The sequence below is a fragment of the Protopterus annectens genome, chromosome 2.part1 (genome assembly GCF_019279795.1).
Source record: "Protopterus annectens isolate FY-2018-M chromosome 2.part1, PAN1.0, whole genome shotgun sequence".
In the NCBI taxonomy this organism is placed as follows: domain Eukaryota; kingdom Metazoa; phylum Chordata; order Ceratodontiformes; family Protopteridae; genus Protopterus; species Protopterus annectens.
Genome location: NC_056729.1, coordinates 1,154,012,153 through 1,154,033,939, shown reverse-complemented (window position 1 = coordinate 1,154,033,939; position 21,787 = coordinate 1,154,012,153). Strand labels below are relative to the sequence as shown.

The 21,787-nt window shown below is 42.6% G+C and overlaps 1 protein-coding gene across 1 annotated transcript in view; it reads right to left on the bottom strand.

The window, feature by feature from the left end:
* The window catches only part of OPN5 (opsin 5), a 1,244,835-nt gene that overhangs the window by 387,715 nt on the left and 835,333 nt on the right, over positions 1-21,787 (bottom strand). The window contains exon 5 of the mRNA XM_044062686.1: positions 4,784-5,118. Within this exon, the coding sequence (XP_043918621.1) occupies positions 4,784-5,118 (335 nt within the window). The remainder of the gene's footprint in view (positions 1-4,783; positions 5,119-21,787) is intronic.

Here is a 21,787-nt window from a genome sequence, read left to right as displayed (position 1 = left end):
AGGTGGATGACATCAGCATCATTACCAAAGTAGAGCATTTGATTTGTAGGGAGTGTGACTATCCTAAAAAACATTGCTCTCTACACAGACACACACACACACACACACACAGTTGCCTGGGATTGGAACTCCTATCTAACTAGTTTACCACACTACAACAGTACGCAGTTATGGGACATGCCATGGAGATTACTGGGCTACAACTCTCCCAAAGGTGTATTTCACAGTGGATGACCTTGTCATAGTAGGGCTATGGGGAGGGCGGTGTGTGTGCATGAGCCATAACCCATTCATCTAGAGGTTGACACACCACATGTGGGCACACACAGGGTCATATTTCACAGGTATGTGTATACAGCTGCTAGATGACTACTTCCTTGTACAGTCATATTGTACAGCTAGCACGTGCACCACATAGTCTGTAATGCTGACAGATACCGGTGGTTAGTATCTACAGTGAATGACATCTGAACCTCATGTGGTTGTGGCCCTTTGGCTGTGTGCCGGGTGGGACAGGCCGGGATGGCTCCTTGTCACAGTCACCCTCTTCCACACATCTATGTACGTCTAACTTTGGCTTATTATAGTGTGTTGTCCTTAGATATATGTCTGTATCCCTATCCACTGTTTGTGCAAAGCATGTGTGGTGCATACTGAGGAATGTCTGCACTAACATCTGTGACTGCCAGATAGGTCTGGTCCACTGGTGTTTGCAGACATGGCCTTCATGCGTTTGTGTGTGAGCATGCCCAGTATGCCCGTCTTTATTGCATATGTGGATTGAGTCCAGGTAGTTTGTACTGCAGTGCTGACTTTTTTGTTGTAAACCTACAGGTAGCATACTTTTTCTGCAGGGTATCTGTCGATCATTTGGCATTGACTATTATTAAATTTCTACATATGATAGGGAGGCACACCTGACTATTTCTACACAGGATTGGGGGGGCACACCTGACTGTTACTACATTTCTACCTAAGATGGGGGGGGCACACCTGGCTATTTCTACATTTCTACACAGGATTTGGGGACACACACCTGACTGTTACTACATTTCTACGTAGGATGGGGGGCACACCTGGCTATTTCTACATTTCTACACAGGATTTGGGGGGGCACACCTGACTGTTACTACATTTCTACATAAGATGGGGGGCACACCTGACTATTTCTACATTTCTACACAGGATTTGGGGGGGCACACCTGACTGTTACTACATTTCTACATAGGATGGGGGGCACACCTGGCTATTTCTACATTTCTACATAGGATTTGGGGGCACACCTGACTGTTACTACATTTCTACGTAGGATGGGGGGCACACCTGACTAGTTCTACATTTCTACACAGGATGGGGGGGCACACCTGACTGTTACTACATTTCTATGTAGGATGGGGGGGCACACCTGACGATTTCTGTATTTCTATACAAGATTGGGGGGGCACACCTGACTGTTATTACATTACTACGTAGGATGGGGGGAACACCTGACACTTGTACATATGTACATATTTGATATGACTGTACTGGTATGTCAGGTACTCCATTTTATTCTGTATTCTTACCTATCATGCTGACTAGAGGTATACCAGTGTACTACAGATCTTAGCTTTGATTTACCTACATATTAGTTTGTATGACTTCCTACCCTTCAGAGCTAACGTCCCACTGCCTGACATGCTGTAGTCTGTCTGTGTAGGCCTGGGGGGAGGTTACCCATAGGCATCATTCAGAGGCCATAGCACAACCTTTGTTTGTGTTTGTCTACACCTGTCCTGCTGGCTGTGACTGTTGTTGGGTATGTGAACCCCCCTGACTGGCATGTGTGAGTCAATTACCTTGTGGGTGTCCCAGTACTGAGGGTGGTGCTGCAGGGCTGACTATGTTGGATGCACATAATACACTCCCCACACATGGTTGAGTACAGGTAGTGTAATGTTTGGCATCCCATTTACTGTATGTGAGAGTCAGAGAGAGGTATTATTCCCTGGGTCCCTCCTGTGTCATTGTATATGCTATGTGTTGCCTCTTTGTCAAGGCCAGGGCATACTGAGCACGTCTCCTTCTGCCTACTAGGGCAGGCTCAGGTTGTTCCTCCTCCGAGTCACTCTGTGCCTGTGCAGGCCTTGGCAATGGCAGGGGGCTGTGTGGCCTTGCCCTGTGCTGTTCCTGCTACAGCTGTTTCTGCAGGATCATATTGTGTAGCATGGCACATACAAGGGCTATCTGGTACAGCTGTGTCAGATGCCAGATGTGGGAATTGTGATAGCTTCCAGGGCAGCCTGCACACACATTCATTATTATGCCCTGAGCATCACACATGACCTAGCAGTTTTTGGAGGGGAAGCCCTTGTGGTTGATGTAGACCCTACCCCGCTCACCGGGTGGTGCTTTGATACGTATGTACGTGCAGTCTATAGCACCCACTACCTCAGGGTATTCTGCTATTTGGTGGAACAGTTGCATATTGCTGGCCAACACCTCACGGGTGTTGGGGAAATATACGTGCTCATTGACATGTGCTGACATGGCATCCAGGAACTGGTGGAGTACACTGGATGCTGATGCCTGTGAGATCCCCATCATATCCCCAGTTGGCCTTTGGAAGGTACCTGTAGCTAGTATTCTTAGGCCTACACATACCATGGCATCCACTGGGATGGGTTCCCCTCTGTTAGTTCTGTGTGTGAGGTGTGGCCGGCACAGCACAACAATTTGCTGTAGGAGATCCCTGTCCACCCTATAGCACTCCACTATCTCCAATGCCTGGTAGGTTACCCTGGGTCTGTACACTCTTCTCTGTCTCCTCACTGTGGGTTGGTCAAAAGCATTCACATCCTCACCACCCTCAGCCTCTTCCACAAGTTGTTGTATGATAGCTATTGCAGCCCCTATCATTTTGCTGTTGTGAGTGTTAAAAGTTCCTTGCCTGTTTACACCGGTGGTGTAGAGTGTGGAAAAAAACAGAGGGGAAGGTGTTTGCATAGTTTATAGTAGTGTTCTGGGCTGGTCTTGTCTGCGGAGTGTATAATTGGCTGATTATGATACATTTCACCTGCCAGCTATACTAGTTCTCCTAGACTACCTTCCTACTGCTGTTTTCCCTTCCCATTGTTTTCCTGTTTAATCCCAGGGGCACGCCATGCAAACGGAGGGCTCATATGTGCACAGAGCTGCTATTTCCTGGTTTAACTTTTTTTTTTTTAACCTTTAAAACCTGGTGCACAGCACGCACACCCACTTAGGCAATGAACAGAGTGCTAGGCAGAGTCAGACACACGCCCTTGCTTAGCTGTGCTTAGCTAGGAGCAAACTTGAGCCACAGGGCTCCAATCCGCTTACAGTATGCCTGACACACACCCCCATGATGTCAGCTAACTCCTAGGCTTGCACCAAGCTATTCTTACTCTTACACTGTTGGGACCTGACTAGCATGCTGGGGAAAACTGGGATTCACCATCATTCCCCTCATTTGCATAGGATTGCCTGCTAATGCACAGTTACATGTCTCACACTGAGCCTCCCCCCTTAGCAACCACTACTCACAGGCCATGTTGTCTTCTGCCTGCCATTGACTTGCATGGCAGAATAGTGATTTTAGTTAGAATGCTTATTTTAGGATTATTTTGTTATTTTCCCCCCAATCCCGTTTGCGCACCTTTGCCCTACGCTTAAACAGCCGAGATCAGCTAAAAAAAATAAAAGTTGTTTTTTTTATTTTTTATGTTGTTTGCAATGCCAATGGCCTTATACTTGGCCATTGGCATGCTTCCTGACTGATATGTAGCCTTTATTTGGAGCTATCATGCCTATGTTTTGGATTTTGCAGAAATGTAATTTGTTAGTGACCGAATACATTTCTGCAGATTGCACTAGTCCTGCATGGCCGGTTGCAAGCTTCCTGGATCACAAATTCACCTAATTTGCAAGGATTTCTCCTGCAAATGGGGTCATTTGCATACAGGGGCTTAGTCCATGCAGGACTAGTGCAGGAGCACTCGTGCACACCCCTGCAAGCTGTTTCTGGATTGCACGGCACGTGCAAGGCATACAGAATCCGGGGGTGTATCTTTCTATAATACCAAAATTAAGTGCAAGTTATATTCTATGTGAAGCACAGGCCCAGTCACAGTAATACAATTAACAAATGGAAAAAAAAGAAACAAATTGCCCACTCTGTTCGTAAAATGAAACCGTGAATTTTAACTCATGTCATTATGTGGAACCCTGCTTCAGCTGCATATCACACTTTGCTTGAACCAGTCTAAATGACATATGGCTGACTAGGATTCAGCTCAGTGTCTACAACTTAAACTTCTTTTTACTAAGCTCTAAATATGACATTAGTGCAGTCACGAGATATGCATCATGCAGTGATATAAACCACCTCCCGCATACCTGTATGATTATATATTAATGTTCTTTTTTCTTATCTAATCAGATTATGACATACTTGCTTTGCATTTTAGACAGTTTTACAACTTTCATTTGTATGGTTTTCGGCTTAAGAATAAATGTATTGTTGTTAAGAACTGGCACTCAAAGATGAACTGAAAATTCCAAAATTTAATACATGGCCTGTCTTTACAACTGAAGAATGCCTTGCACAGTTTTGCATCTTCAAGTTATATTAGCTTGCTTGTTCAAATATCATTTCTTACAGGACTGAGCAAAACTACATTCAGCTGAAGTGACACAAATGCATAAACTGTGATGTGACATGATGTTTGATAATGATTAGGGTTTATGAGATTTTTTTTTTTTTTTTTGCGGAAGAACTTACCTTTGTAAGTTTCATTTCAAGTACATGGCTATTTTGATTCCTGGCATCAAAATGGGAAACTTCTTTGGAGGTTGACTTTACTTTGGCAATGATCTTTATGTAAGAAAACACGATTATGACTACTGGAAAGACAAGGCAGAAGAAAAGTATGCAGAGGACAAAGGACTGCCCTCTCACTGAAGCCCGGGCTTGCCACCAATCTAATGTACAAGATGTGCCAAATGGCTCGGGAGCATAGTTTCCCCAGCCAACCAGAGGCATGGTTGCCCAGAATCCAACATAGAGCCAAACTAAAGCCATACAGATGAATACATGGTGCCTTTGTATCCAGGTAGCTGCAAAAAAAAAAAAAAAAAATACAGCATAATTATATAATGAAGTATAGAAACTGAGTGCATAGCACTCTCTTGTAGTATTGTTAAACTAATATTATATCATCATATCACAGTAAGGTTTAGTTAGCACTGTTCTTGAGTAATTAATAATACTGTATTCACATTAAAAAATAAACTCCTTCTATTTTTTTGGCAGTATTATCTTAATGAAAATCAATCTTGAAAATTAAAGTATGACAAGGTACTAAAATTCAGCCATATAGTCAACAATGATAGTCTGTGTTCATCCATACTTTAATAAGATGCTTCAAATTACAATGTGTATAACAACTGTCAAGTGTGTAAAGGTAGCTGTGGAAACTGTAGATATGTCACTCCATCAAATCCAAATTCCTCAATAAGTGAGTCAATCTAAACAAAACCATTGATATTTTTTGTGGGGGTAAGGTCACAGACCCCCACATCTCCCAGATATATTAAAATATACTGTAGGATCACTTCACCTTAAAAAAAGCGGCAATTTCAGTCCAATTTAAAAATGCATGTTTTGTTTAAGTGGTATAATTAAACACCTTAATTAAAAGTGATGGTACTGATATATCATTCACTTACTATACAAAATGCAAAACAGTAGCACAGTCCAAATAACAATCCCCCGGATTTACTAAACTTGCGTGCAGGATTAGCTTAGTCCTGCATGGAAGTGACCGTTTAGGTGCAGGACAGCAGTGTGCCATGCATATTAATAAGGCGCACTGCCAGAGCTCCTAGGCTTACACGGAGCGTGTAAGAGTGCAGGGGGCATATCTGAGAGCACATCTCTCAGAATAAACATGCCCCTACAATGTAGAACAGTAGAAAGGGGTATGCAATGAGCGAGACCGCTCACAGGTGACCGCATATCCCCACCAACAGTCACCCTTGTGTATAACAGCAACAGAATGTAGTAATAAAATTAAAAAAACCTAATTTTTTTTTTAAATCCGATTGAAGCTAACTGTAGGTGTGCTGGTGTGCCCATTGCTTAGCTACGGCTAAAGCAGCTTAAAAGGCTGAACAGCATAACAAGGAAGACATATGCAAATGAAGCAGCACAGCAATAGTGCAGTGGGCAGAGCATTTGCCTAATGAGCAGGCATTCCCGGTTAGAGTCCCAATGCAGCACATTCTATTTTACATGGCAAAGCACGTTATGACCAGTATTTGTGTTGCATAACCCACTAAATAACATATATTTATGAACTGGAGTACTGCAGTAAATGCACATGTAAGGTGTCAGTGTTATAATGAATAAGGCACTAGTAAGCAGGTCTAAGCACAAATAAGCAGTAGTAATCATATGCAAGCACTGGTAAGCAGCCTTAATCCCATTTGCACGGTGGTAAGCAATGCCTACACTGGCTAAGCAATTCTAAAGCTAACTCTCTGTAAGCAGATGTAATGGCAGGTTAGCAGTGCTTATCGTCGCACAAACCCACTTACAAATGCTCAAAAGTGCCTTAATCACTTTGTATCCAATGGCCCTTATTCTGCCCATCAACAAAATAAACAGCCATGCAGGTCTTGAACCCAGGACTCTATACACCATAGTCCCAGTAGTTATCCACCAAGCCATCACAGAAGAATGAGGTAGTAGTAAACATGCCCTCACCATAGTATAAACAAACTGAACCTGTGAAAGGCATCAGTATACAGTCATATGTGCCATAACCAACTACATAACATAAACATGTGAACTGGAGTACAGCAGTAAGCCCAGAAGTGAGGTGTAATAGTAACAGAGTGTTGAAGTCCCCAATAAAACACAAGGACCCCACACATCAATCAGGGATACCAGGCATACATATAAGGTGTAATGAATAATAACACAATTCCAAAAAGGCATTATAATGAAGGTCTAATGTAAGCAATGGTAAGTATTGCACAGGCCAGCTTAGGAGGTGTGAGCAATGTGTAGACCAGCTAACTATTTGTGCCCAGTGGTATACCCCTTTAAACAATGCCAACCTTAGGTAAGCAGTTTTGCCCATAGCTTAGCCTTTTCAAAACCAGCCAATCATGGAAATGTGTGGGAAATCAGCCCTACTTAAACCCAAAAGGCGGGAATACATCTCATAACTGGTTGTAGCTTCCCCTTGCAGGCACTATGGCAGTAAGGGGAGAAGGAGTGTGCTTCCAGGTGCAGCGCTGGTGCATCCAGGAGTCCAAAGTCATGGCTGGACTCCTAGTTAAAGACCATGCACAGAAACTTCTGCAGGGCTAGTACCAGGGCTCTCAATATAAGGAAGAGGCCTGGGACCATCTCTCCTGTGACCTCACCAGTGCCACTGGCATACCCTGAACTGGTGAGCAGGTCAGGCACCACTATGCCAACCTGAAGCGGCGGAAGGGGGACCTCTTGGAGGAGGGCTCCAAGAAGCAAGAGCATCACGGGAAGTTCCAGATGTGTGTAAGTATCACCCCAATATGTGTGTAATAATTGCCATCTCAGGTATATCATGGAGAGGTATGGCTAAATATACCTCTTAGGTCCCCTACAGCTGCAACTGAGTGAGCCGCGAACCAGGAGGCCCACATGTGCCACCTAGCACGGTTGTGACTAGAGGCAGGTCAGTAATACTCATGCATTTACTGTCATAGGAAATAAAAATAGTAGTAAATTAATTGCTAGTATAAAACCTGTATTGTTCAAGGCAAGTACTGCATACACTAGAGAATATGGCAGGAAGAGTCTCATATAGTTTGTATGGCAATAAAAGTGTAATATCCTGACAAAACAAGTCTAACTACTGGACTGCATGTGTATATTCTGGTATCATATGGTAATGTAGATTTGCAATCATGTAATAGTACTGTAGTATTATGCACTGTTACCCACACCATGCACTATAAATTGAATGTGTAGAAATGCCTGTATATGACAAGTGTAATCCCCAGAGGCCATTTAGTACAACTGAGAGACACATATACAGTAAACAGGGAAAATGCAGACAACAAAAAACAAATAGCACATGCAATTGAGATTTGAAATGTTCTTTTAGCACACACAGCCACGGTTTGAATCCTGCCAGTGGTAGTAGTCTGTATACAGAATCATGCCCCACAACTGTACAGATATGTCCAGAATGTTTATTAAAGTGGCCCATATCTATTGCCTATCAACCTGTCCCCCTGGGAAATCAGTGGGATGATCCCAGACATATAGGCAGCAAACAGGAAATACAACTGATTGACACACATCTATGACAATAAACCTGGCACACTAGCAACTCCCCCAATACCTTATGTGACTAAGAAGCCACGTATGTCCCATCAAAACCTCAACATGATAAGCTATGGTCAGAGTGTGTACAGTAACAGAGTGAGATGTATGTGCATAATAGTAATGTGGAACCTGGTACTATGTGTGGTAACATTCAGGTAGTGCTAATAAACATTCCTCCCACAGATCTGTCAGATACCAACACTGTGCCCAGAAATACAAGAATGACATGCAGTTGCCCTGAATAATGAGGTATTACACATCACTGTCACTCACACTGTCCTACAACATATAACTGTCTAGGAAATGTGTATAAAAGTGCTGTTATACAAGGTCAGAATGCATAAGCACAGGGGATTAATAAGACAGAAAGCAGATTGGAGATATACAGCAATATAGCAGACACAACTGTGATGGACAGTTTTTACGTTGTAGCAGACACAGCCATGATCTGAATCCTGGGAGTGGAATTAGACTGCATACAGATTCATATGCCACAACTGTACACATGAGGCCAGAATGTCCAGTATATGTGCCCATATCTGCTACCTGTCCCTCTGTCCTCCTGTCCCCCTGGTAAGTATGTGGGATGATCCCAAATGTGCAACCAGCAAACAGGGAATACAAGTGATTGACAACCATCATGAGAAAACAACTGTCACTGTAGCAGCCCCCGAAACTGTTAGGAGAGTAATATTTCAAGTATGTCTTATCTACACTCCCATGTTGTCAAGCTGTGACCAGAGTGTGTACAGTAACAGAGTGAGATATATGTGCATAATACTAATGTGTAATCTGGAACCTTGTGTGGCAACAGTCAGGTAATGCTAACAAACATTGCTTCCACAGGTACGTTGGATACAAACACTGTGCTGAGAAATACAGACCAGTATAACCTGTACTGGCACCGTCCACCCTGGTATTGTAGGGTATTGTGAGTGTTGCAGTTTCTCTGAATAATAAAGTATCACTGGTCACTGTCACCCACATTGTGCTACATAATATAACTGTGTAGGAAAGCATATATATGTGTATGTCAGGTCACTAAAGGTGGAAGAGGGCAATATTCTAGATATGTCCAGGCACACCAGCATATGGTCAACACATGGCCAGAGTCTGAGCAGAAAGAGTTGGATAACATAGTGCAAAACATTAACCTGGAATCTGGGCATATGTGTACAAACAGTCAGTGTTAACAAACATCCCCTCCACAGGTATACCAGGTAACAGGTGTATACTGCAGGTAAAACCGATTCATGTGTAATGATGTCGACAGCCATATCAGTATCCAATATAAGTCTATAGGGTAGTGTAGTAAGACTTGTAAGGTACAGATAACAGCACAGACTAGGAAAGTAATGTTGAGTACAGGAATATACAACCTGTTACTTGACATCTTTCTCTCCCCCACCTTATCTCCAACAATAATAAACATACCCACCCCAACTGGTATGTACTGACTCTGATAATGTCCAATTGTGTGATAAATATTTAAATGGTTCCCGTGCATGTGCCATACTGAATTATTCCAACATTGTTGGCATGGTGCCATCAGCATACCTGCATGCTGTGCTTATTATCACTGTGGCCCCATACATGCATGTGTTTTGTTTGCTATGCAACTGTTCCGCATCTGGTGTCTGAGTTAATGGGAATATTTATTCATGCTGTTATACCTATCCCTGGAATGTGTTGACTCTTACCAACCCATATATGATGTTGAAATCTAAACACTTTAGCATGCTTGGGAAGGCCGGACCCAACTGTCCTACCTCAGCTGGCCAAGGCACCTGTCACTAGCATGTCTGGGGCCCAACCCCGGACCTCCCTGTCCGTTGATCCTGCACCACCTTCAGGTGGAACCACCTCAGGGGATGGGGATCACCCCCCATGGGAATGGGTGCAGACAGGCACCTGTCACCTGTTACCAGGTCAGGGTCGTGGTGTGTAGAGCGATCAATGAGCAGTTCGGTGATCTTCTATGCCAGCTCGAGGGCCGTGTCTCATGATTAGAGAGTCAGCCTAGCTCTGCAGCTCAGCCCCTAGCACAGCCACCTTCGGGGCTGTTAAGGTGCAGTGGTGACTGCCCATGGGTGGGGACCTCAGTCCCACTGTTACCACTACGGGGCTTGTGGGCTTCTGATATCCCAACACCCCTCCACATCAAGGTGTTTACCCACCACATGTGTTATATACCTCCCCTGTATATGTCTTGTGTGTCTTGTCTGTCAACCTACCCAACCTACCTCCCCAAATATACCTACTACCCCTCCCCAACATCCCACTCTCACCTGAAAGAAAAAGAAAAAAGGGCAATCTGTTCCCACAAAAAAAATCACGCCCCATACATGGCTGTCCATTTTGCACACATGTCCGCTGGACACATGTAATCTGGTCTAATTGGCATCACAACTTATTATTGTTGTCCTCACCCCTCTCCCACTGGTTTGAGTGTCCAAATCTACCTCCAAATTTAGTGTATATGCACAGCTGTTGCTGTAGAAGAAATAGGCAGCTATGGACCTTCCCTACACCCTTCCTGCACATCCCTAGCTATTTTCGCTACTGTCTTTCCCTCTTTGTGCCCCTTTTTCACCACTTTCCTATCAACCCTTTTTTCTTTTCTTTCAAAGAAATTAGCGCAGGGGAAAGCGGGAGTAAGCACTTTTAAGCAGCAGTAAGCAGGTTTAAACCTGTTTGCATGGGGGTAAGCAATGCCTACACACGTTAAGCATTTTAGAAGCTAACTGAATATAAGAAACTGTAAGTAGTAGTTAGCAGTGCTTACCTCCATGCAAACACACACAAACCCGCTTACAACTGCTTTAAAGTTCCTTGATCACTCTGTATCCAACAGCCCATGTTCTGCCCAGCAACAAAATAAACAGCCTCTGCAAGGCTCAAACCCAGGACCCTGCACACATAGACAAAGTGATTGACCACTAAGCCATGCCAGCTACACAGCAGCCTGATGTTTTCAGAACCATGTCATCCAGCCCAGTCATGCAACAGTACAGAGAATGTATACCAACATTTAGATGTATAGGTGTGTGTAAATATAGTAATATCTAAACAGATACAACATATCAATATATGTATATATATATATATATATATATATATATATATATATATATATATATATATATATATATATATATATATATATATATATATATATATATATATATATTTAGAAGTATATGCATATATAGTAATATATATGAACCTGACCTCCCAACCATACCAAATTACTCGGTTTTTATTGAGTTTTAGGGTCCAAATGAAGGGGTGCCGCAATTCCCGAGTGGCACCCCTTCATTTCCGATTTTTTTTGCTTTATTTTTGAATTTTCCACGCTGTTGGAGCTGACATCATCACGTGCACAATGACTTCAGCTCCATCAGCACTACCAGCCTGTCGGAATTGAGCTCACGTCATCTGTTCCGGCTGGCTGGCTGCGAGTGGGAATTACAGTCTGGTTTACATTTTAAATCGCTTGTTGTTGGGGTTAAACTGCTTTGTGAGCAGGAATTCCAGGCTGGTTTACATTTTAATTTGCTTGTTGCTGGGGTTAAACTGCTTTGCCGAGAATGCTTGCTGGCTGGTTTACATTGTTGCTGAGAATGCTTGCAAACGGGCTGTAAGCTGGTTTACGTTGCTGCCGAGAACAGAAGGATTTTGGACGTTTTAAATTGTGGCGAACGGGCTAGGTAAGGAAAGGTGTGTGTGTGCATGTGTGTGTGTGTCAGAATGTGAGTATGTGGGAATGCCTTTGCCATATGATGCATGGGCCACTAGGTAGAATACTAATGCTGAGAGTCTTGACAGATCTGACAGTGCTAGTGTTAGCGTGACATGCAGTTCAGAGACTTAGTGATGAGCTGATTATGAAGTCCTTCTCAATGCAGCAATAGCTAGCTCTGAAATGTGTTTTCTCACCATTACAGTAATTGATCTACCTGCAGTAGGCAGTTATGAGGAGCAGTGAGCGTTTTAATGAATCCGATAATATACATTTGACTGCACTAACTTTGTTTTAAACTTTTGTAAAGTTATTAATATTTTGTAGGATCCTGCCCACTTATTTAAACTTTAGTTTTGACTCTTTGATTAGCCACAGAAGTTCCAGGATGTACTATTTAATAATGAATTGATCTCATGTTGCATTGAAAATCATGTTATTGAAAGTATTTTATGTATTTTTAGATTATTTTTTCTTTTATTTACACCTGGTGGCTAGAAGTATTTAGGCTCAAACCCTGTACCTTTGCTACAGGGTAAAAAGAGCCTAAAGTTCCTAACCACCACCATTTCTGAGCTTTGCCTACATTTTTTTGTACTAAGAGGTGAGAGCTATGGAGAGTAGTGAGAACTGTATTTGTATTCCCCCATTATTGACTTTGTCTGTCCAGGTTTTTTGTGCTAAGAGGTTGAGAGCTATTGTGAGAAGTGAGAACTGAATTCACTAAATGATAGCCATTAAGTTTCAGTCTACCTATTCTTTAAACTGCTGATTTAGCATAGTGGTATGTTGTACTGACTGTACTGACTGTAGTGTATAGTGTTCTGGGTTCAAGACTTGCCAGCCATGGTGGTAACACAGCATTTTATTCTAGCAACTTTCCAAAATTATACAAGCAATGTTTAAAATATGTCCCTGGTTTTTAACCTTTTGCCACCCCCCCAAAAAAACCCTGAAATTGAAAATAAGTGTGAGAAGCTGTGCAAGATGCCTATGGCTTAACACTACTGTCATTCTGTTTATAGTTTGGGTGTGGAAGTAGAGTTTTATTATAGAAATGTTCTGAATTGGGCAGTTTTGTAATTATTGGTTCATGCATTTTCTTTCATTGCCTGCATTACAGCCTACTGGAAAAAAATGTTCATTCAAACAATACATTTAAAATGTGCTCTGTCTCTGTCTAACAAGTGTGCTGTATTATACAAGGAATATAACTTAATAAAGTCAGGAAGTTGTGTCAAAGAAAAGAACATATGTATGTTTCTTGTTTTGTGTGCAAGGGGCCAATGATTTGAAAACAGCTGAAAGGTAATCTTTATCCACCACTGGCCAGATGCATTTTCTTTGGATATGGTGCAGGTTTCAATGCTGTTTCAATGAATGTGAGTTTCAAAGGCAGAGAAGTTTTAATGCCAAGTCTATTTTCATTGTGAGACAATATTGCTTTATCAGATGTCTGTTAGTGTTTGTGCATTGATGTGCTGCAAAATGTAAAAATAAAATCCAAACAATCATTGTAGAAGTAAAGCAGTATACACACATTAGTGTTTATGGTAAATGGGGTGAAATAGCCAGGTAATGGGACATTGGAATGGCTGCAGGGGGACGCTGGTGCCATATTTTGGTTGTCTGTTCTTCAGTTTGTGTTCGAAAGTTGGTATCGCACAATTCCATCAGAGTGGGTGGGGTTACGTAATTATGTATGCAAATTAGATGTTAATCAGCTTACAGATTTGTACCTATTTTTCATGGGCCTTGTCCAGATTTTTGATGCTTCCAGGTTGAGAGGTATGATATGAACATATATACATGCAAAGACCTACATCGACAAATATATATGTCTGCACCCATATGTCTACATATACACAGCAAGTTACATATATGTACGCAGATATATATCTATGTAGGTATATATGGGCATAGTTATATATATATATATGTATATATATATATATATATATATATATATATATATATATATAGGTATATATGGGCATAAATCTCTAGATAGCAATGGTAGATTCACAGAAACATATATGTCCACATGCACCGTTAATGGGGTTGAGAGGCCCCAAACAATATACATCTTGTATGAATTGGCATACCCCCCCCCCACCAGCCAAACACGTCTGCCCTGCAATACATTACCAAGTGTTGCAGATCCCATAACCAGGACCTGACATGACACGGGCACAAGATGTTAACAGTACTACATCCCACCTGTATGATGTCAGGCTGGTATTGATATATCATACAGTACAGTCTAGCTCCCACAGGAAATGTAAAATGTGAAAGCTATCAATATCCCCATGATACATATAATACATATACACAGACACATATATGCAGATACAGGTATATATATATATATATATATATATATATATATATATATGTATATATATATATATATATATATATATATATATATATATATATATATATATACGTATATGATATATATATATATATATATATATATATATATATATATATATATATATATATATATGCACATATATATAGATATACATGTGACTACACATACCCAGATATGTATCTAATTGTACATATCTCTGCGTGTGTATGTATGTATGTATGTATGTATATATATATATATATATATATATATATATATATATATATATATATATGTATATAGTTATACATGTGACTACACATACACACAGAGAGATATGTACAGTAAGCTACTTATGTAGTATGGGCACAATCAGCCACCTATACAAATGACATTCGTTGCCTGCAACATATACCCACAGAGAGGTCATAGGATAAACACCACACACAGGTTTGCAGAAATTGAATACCTTTATTTGTGTACTATTACAAATTTATATGCCATGTCATATAGCTATTCAGACACTGACATCCATATCAGAAGAGTAATGTAACTGTGAAACAGTAGTCTGGAAAAGTCCACAACTGTTAGTGTCCGGGCCAAGCCCTTCAAATCATACAATAATAAAAACAGACTGGGCCACAGGATACCACACAATCAACAGTAAGTGATGCAGGTGTATAGTCCAGCAGCCTCTGTCTACACTCTGTACACAATCACTAGGTGGTAAAGACTTCAGTTGACCAAATGGGATGTAACTGTTACATAACAAGGCATAACTGACACCATCACAGGCACACTGGCAAACAGAACAGTCTCTATGGCAGGAGGCAGTAGGCCTGCAGTAACCCACTTTATGTAAGTAATGTCAAGATAGGTGACATGTATGGTACTGTACATCCAGATACCTTAAGGCAGCTCACCCCTGATACCCCCACATTTTGTAACAGCCTAGGTTATGTATGGTGCATCCTCCCCCCCTAGACTCAATAATACAGGGCCATAAACCACTGTTACATACACTGGCCTCTGAAGTGCATATGGGCACACATGTATTGTGTAGGTGAAGCCCACACATATATGGTCCCAGCCCCACCATATATGTGGGGGATGCAACAGCAGTGGACTGCTGGCAGGTATGGCAGCATGGTATATGTATATGTGCATATGTATCTCTATCTGTATACGTGTAGACGTATACTGCTCAGTACATGTATATATCTGGGTGTGTATATGCATATCTATGTACATATACACACCCATCTATATATGTCGATATGTACATGTGCAATTATCTATATAGATATCTGGATAATCATATGTACATATATATTCACCATATGTCCTGAACATGGGGTGTAGCCCTACCTCAGTCCCTATAGCCCCACTTTCGTAGTGCAAGGGGATGTCAGGCATGTATAGCAGGTATATTAGCAGACTATTGCTACTGTAATAGGGATTGTTTTCACAGACATGGTGTGTGTGGGAGGTTACATCTGCTTTTCACATGTGCACCATGGCTACTGACAGACATCCTAAGGACATCATAGTACAGTACTGCTGCAAGCACGTAATGCTCCTGTGGACTACAGCAGAGATATTTGCCAATAGATGTGGACATTCTGACACACTCTGTACAGTCCAGAGGTATACACAGAATCCCTTAGTGCAGAACATGTGGACCAAGCATGATAATATGGTTGTTAACAGCCATGTAGCTGGGTATAACGCATAACGACTTGTATACATTCATACATAGGTTATGCATTCACACACCCCTGTCTGTCCTGACACATAATAACTGCAGGTACAGAGGTGCCATGGTCACATACTACCCACTAGATATTGGCATACAGCGGTACAGCATCCCACTGCTCTGACATACATGACTGTTAAGGGAGGCCCGGCAGCAGTACATCTGGAAAGTATCTGGACATGACACCTCACTGGGTAAGTACACTAAGCTGCTAGGCATGTAACAAAGCACTGTGCAGGCTATAGGCATACTGGCTCAATACTGGCCTACATCTCCTATTGGGGAATACACAGATACCTGCATATATAGCAGGCTCTACAGGCATGTCACAGCACAGGGTAAGATACACCTATGTGAAACTGCATAACTACAACCAATGTGAACACAGCCACAGTCAAATATGGTAAGCTAGCATACTATTACAGTATATGGACTGTTCAACACCATCCTCATATGTGCCACTCACACACTAACCCTACATATACTGGGCTGCTACACAGTTTGGTCTGATGGGTGTGTATGGCCCTACAAACATGTAAGCCAATACGGTAATATACAGTGGAGCAGCATGTAACATCAGATAAGACAGGACCTAGAACAATGACATCTCCCACAGTCTTTACACAGGCTAAAGTATATATTAACAATACACACACTGTCAACATTCACCATAAGTACACAGACCTCAGTACTGTACAAACATCCACAGAATGTCCAGGTTATGTCATCAAATATAACCCCTACTGTACATAACGTGTAGCAGTCTACTATCTCACTGGCTTGTTATCAGATATGATGACACTAATTATGGTGTACAGCACATATGCACCTCTTAATGCACGACATATGTACAAAGGCTGACAGAGTTGTGACTGGAAGCAGATACACAGGGCCCATATTGACATGTTGCTGTGATAACCTCATACATTTACTGTTGTAACAGGCTTTGTTGCAACATATGTCCTAAGAGGGATATGACGTCAGTAACTGCCACAGCTTTCACCATCTACAAACTACAATCCTCACACTACCTGCTGCAGTTCACAGATAGATGCTTTGTGGGAAATACATGAAACCATAGGCACAACACATTGCCCAGTCTGCAGATGACCTTACAGATGGGGATTCCTTATAAACATAGAACTGAAATGGCAGGTATTGAAACATGTAGGACAGCCATATCCACACACACACTGTTAAACCAACAATACTCCAAATGCAGTATAGCAGCACTTACAGTCTGTATTAATGTCAGGCACATCCCCCTCCTGTGTGTTGCACTGTTTCCACAGTGTATGTTGTTATAGGTAAATTCTCAATCCATCTGAGATGCTGTTTGCCAAACAACAGATCTAGTCCCTGCTCACAGTGAATGAAAAGGGCCAACACCAACATGATGTTCCTAGATATTGGAGTATGTTTCCATGCAGTTGGCTATGGAAATGTTACCACACCTGTTCTACATGCAATCAGCTAGAGGAGGGCTGCAATTTGTGCAGAGGCCATCAGCTGATCATGAGCATCACTTACAATACACATGCTGCTGCCTAAGCAAAGAAAGTGTAGATCTTCACATCCACCAGAGAGGGAATGAGAGAGGTAGATAGAGGCAAAGACAAGTCAGGGAGGAGTGGGAGAGTAAAACTTAAGTATGTTTGTGTCACACACCTACCAGCACAGGGTATCAAATTCCTGATGACTATGTAGTGCCATTACAGTTCTATGCAGTTATTGGATGCACCACATAGGTTACCTGTTGTGGAGCCCTCAGAACATATATGTGATGGTGAGTGACATCTGCAACAGGGATATGGTAGCTCTATGGTGGGTGACGTACATGTGCCTGTCTGCATGAACAGGTGCCAGCGTCAACACAGCCACACTCTCACAGGGACGCACACACACTGACACACTTGACAGGGCCGGGATTACAACTCATCACTAGTGAGATTGCCATAACACATTACTGTGCAGGTATCACATGCACCACATGGGTCATACAGAGGTTATATGGATAAAGGGTATGGGGAGGTGTCTGACATCAGACAGCATGCTTCAGTATGCCAGTGGGGGTTGTAGTGAGTGTGGATGTGATCATACGCATCATACAACACACACACAAACACAATGGGTGGCAATGCTGACATGCATGGGTGCATTTCTGCATGGGTGTGTGGTGGTCGACTGTGCCAGATGGCTATACAAGGCTAGGTGATGGGTATACCTTGGCATCAGGCCACATGACAATGGTCTGAATTGTGGCTCAGGGGTGTAGTATCTGCATTTTCCCACACACGTGGGTATTGTATCCCCCATCCAGTCATCTGGGTGACTATTCTGTGTGGCCAATGCTGTGCATCCCTTGCCACATATGTGTTCCTTAGTCCATGACATAGACAGTGTCTGGGATGTGCACACCTCCCATATGCATGTACAGTGACATGTGAAACTGTGGGTACACAGATTATCAGCAGATGTGCCAGTCTCGGTCACCTGTTGCGAGAACTGGTAATGGACAGCAGGCTTACCCTGCACCTACATTGATAGCATGCTAACCACATTCCCTGGTGTCAGTGGCATCTGTCCATAAATAATGTCATGTTTTCAGGCATGGTATGTCCTTTGTGGGTCACATGTGATGACACCACAGGTGTTGCAGGTGTCCATTGGTGAACATGGGGAAAGTGCACTGTCTGCATGTATGTGCCTATTGGACAGATGGACAGGGTGCCATGCCCTCTGTAGCCCACTGCAATCACTCCATAGTTACTATCAGTGGCCAATATGCGGTGTACTACCCACATAATGGTTGTTGCCTAGGCATGTGTGTGTCTATGAGACATGAGTTGAGAGTGTGCTCTAGGTAATAGTGGGGTTGCTAACTGTGATTGCCTAGCCTTGATGTCACATGTATGGGTATGGATTTGCACAGTGGACATTGTGATATATACTAGGGCCACCATATAAGAAATTTGCAAAACCCGCTCCACATTGGGCCCAGATGTCACACACTCACACCCACCTCCACACAGGCGAGTTACAAACGCACACACACACACACACACACACACACACACACACACACACACACACACACACACACACACACACACACACACACACACACCTGTCTGGTAGTAGAACCCCTACTCAACTAGTTTATTATACTACAGCACTACCCAGTTATAGTAGATGCCATGGAGATTACTGCAGTACTCCTTCCTCAAAGGTGTATGTCGCAATGAATAACATCAGTAGGATTGGCAAAGTAGGGCATTTGAAATGTATTGAGTGTAACTAGCCTATACTGCATTGCTCCCTACACAGACATTGAAGCACACATGAAACATCCACAACCAACATGTGTGGGTTTAGAACCCCTAAAAGAGGTTTATATCACACTACAACATGGGGCTGTTATAGGACCCACCACAGAGATTACTGGAGAACCCCTTCCCAAAAGGTGCATTTCACAATGAATGACATCAGCAGGGTTACCAAAGTAGGGCATTTGAAATTTATTGAGTGTGACTAGCCTATAATCCATTGCTCCCTACACAGACATTGAAACACACACAAAACATCCGGACCTGCCATGGGTGGGAAGAAAACCCTACCAGAGCTCTAAATTACACTACAGCAGGACATAGTTATGGCACCCGCTATGGAGATTACTGGGCTATGACCTTCCCAGAGGTATATTTCTGGGTGGATGACATCAGCAACCTTGCCAAGGTTGATCATTTGAATTGTAGGGAGTGTGACTACCCTAAAAAGCATTACTCCCTACACAGAGTCAGACAGATGCGCACACACACACACACACACACACACACACACACACACAATTGCAAGGTGTGGGATTATAACACATACCTATTTTATCACACTACAGCAGCATGCAGTTACAGGATGTGCTACAGAGATTACTGGGCTGCAACCTTGCCAGAGGTGTATTTCTAGGTGGATGACATCAGCAGCCTCGCCAAAGTTGAGCATTTCAGTTTTAAGGAATGTGACTACCCTAAAAGGCATTGTTTTCTACACAGACAAACACACACTTAACATGTGTGAGATTAGAACACCTACCTAACTACTTTATCACACTACAGCAGTACGCAGTTACAGGACGTGCTATGGTGATTACTGGACTACAACCTTCCCAGAGGAGTATCTCTAGTTGGATGACATCAGTAGCCTTGTCAAAGTTGAGAATTTGAATTGTAGGGAGTGTGAATACCCTAAAAAGCATTGCTCCCTACACAGACAGCGTGAGACAAACACATTTGCCATGTCTGGGATTAGAGCACCTACCTGACTATTTTATCACACTATAGCAGTATGCAGTTACAGGATGCGCTACGGAGATTACTGATCTACAACTTACCCAGAGGTATATTTCTAGGTGGATGACATCAGCAGCCTTGCCAAAGTTGAAAATTTGAATTGTAGGGCATGTGACTACCCTAAAAAGCATTGATCTCTACACAGAGACAGACACACACAGTTGCCAAGTCTGGGATTAGAACTCCTACCTAACTAGTTTATCACACTACAGCAGTATGCAGTTATAGGACGTGCCACAGAGATTACTGGGCTACAACTCTCTCAAAGGTGAATTTCACAGTGAATGACCTCAGCAGGCTTGTCATAGTAGAGCTATAGGGAGGGCAGTGTGTGTGCATGGGCCATAACCCATTCATCTAGGGATTGGCATGCCACATGTGGGCACATACAGGGTCATATTTCACAGGTACATGTATACAGTTGCTATATGACTACTTCCCTGTACAGTCATGTTGCACAGCTGGCACGTGCACCACATAGTCTGTAATGCTGACAGATACTGGTGGCTAGTATCTGCAGTGAGTGACATCTGAACCTCATGTGGTTGGGGCCCTTTGGCTGTGTGCTGGGTGGGACAGACCCGGATGGCTCCTTGTCACAGTCACCCTCTTACACACTTCTATGTACATCTACTTTTGGCTTATTATAGTGTGTTGTCCTTACATATATGTCTGTATTCCTATCCACTGTGTGTGCAAGGCATGAGTGGTGCATACTGATGAATGTCTGCACCAACTGCGACTGCCAGATATGTCTGGTCCACTGGTGTTTTCAGACATGGCCTTCATGTGTTTAAGTGTGTGACCATGCCCAGTATGCCCATCTGTATTTAATGTGTGGATCGAATCCAGGTGGTTTGAACTGCAGTGCTGACCGAATACACCAAAAGGTAGCATGCTGTTTCTGCAGGGTATCCATCAAGCAATTGGCACTGACTGTTCCTACATTTCTGCATAGGATGGGGGGAATCACCTGACTATTTTTACATTTCTACACAGGATTGGGGGGGCACACCTGACTCTTACTACATTTCCACGTAGGATGGGGGGACACACCTGACTATTTCTACATTTCTACACAGGATTGGGGGGCACACCTGACTGTTATTACATTACTATGTGGGATGGGGGCACACCTGACTATTTCTACATTTCTACACAGGAATGGGGGGCACAACTGACTGTTATTACATTACTATGT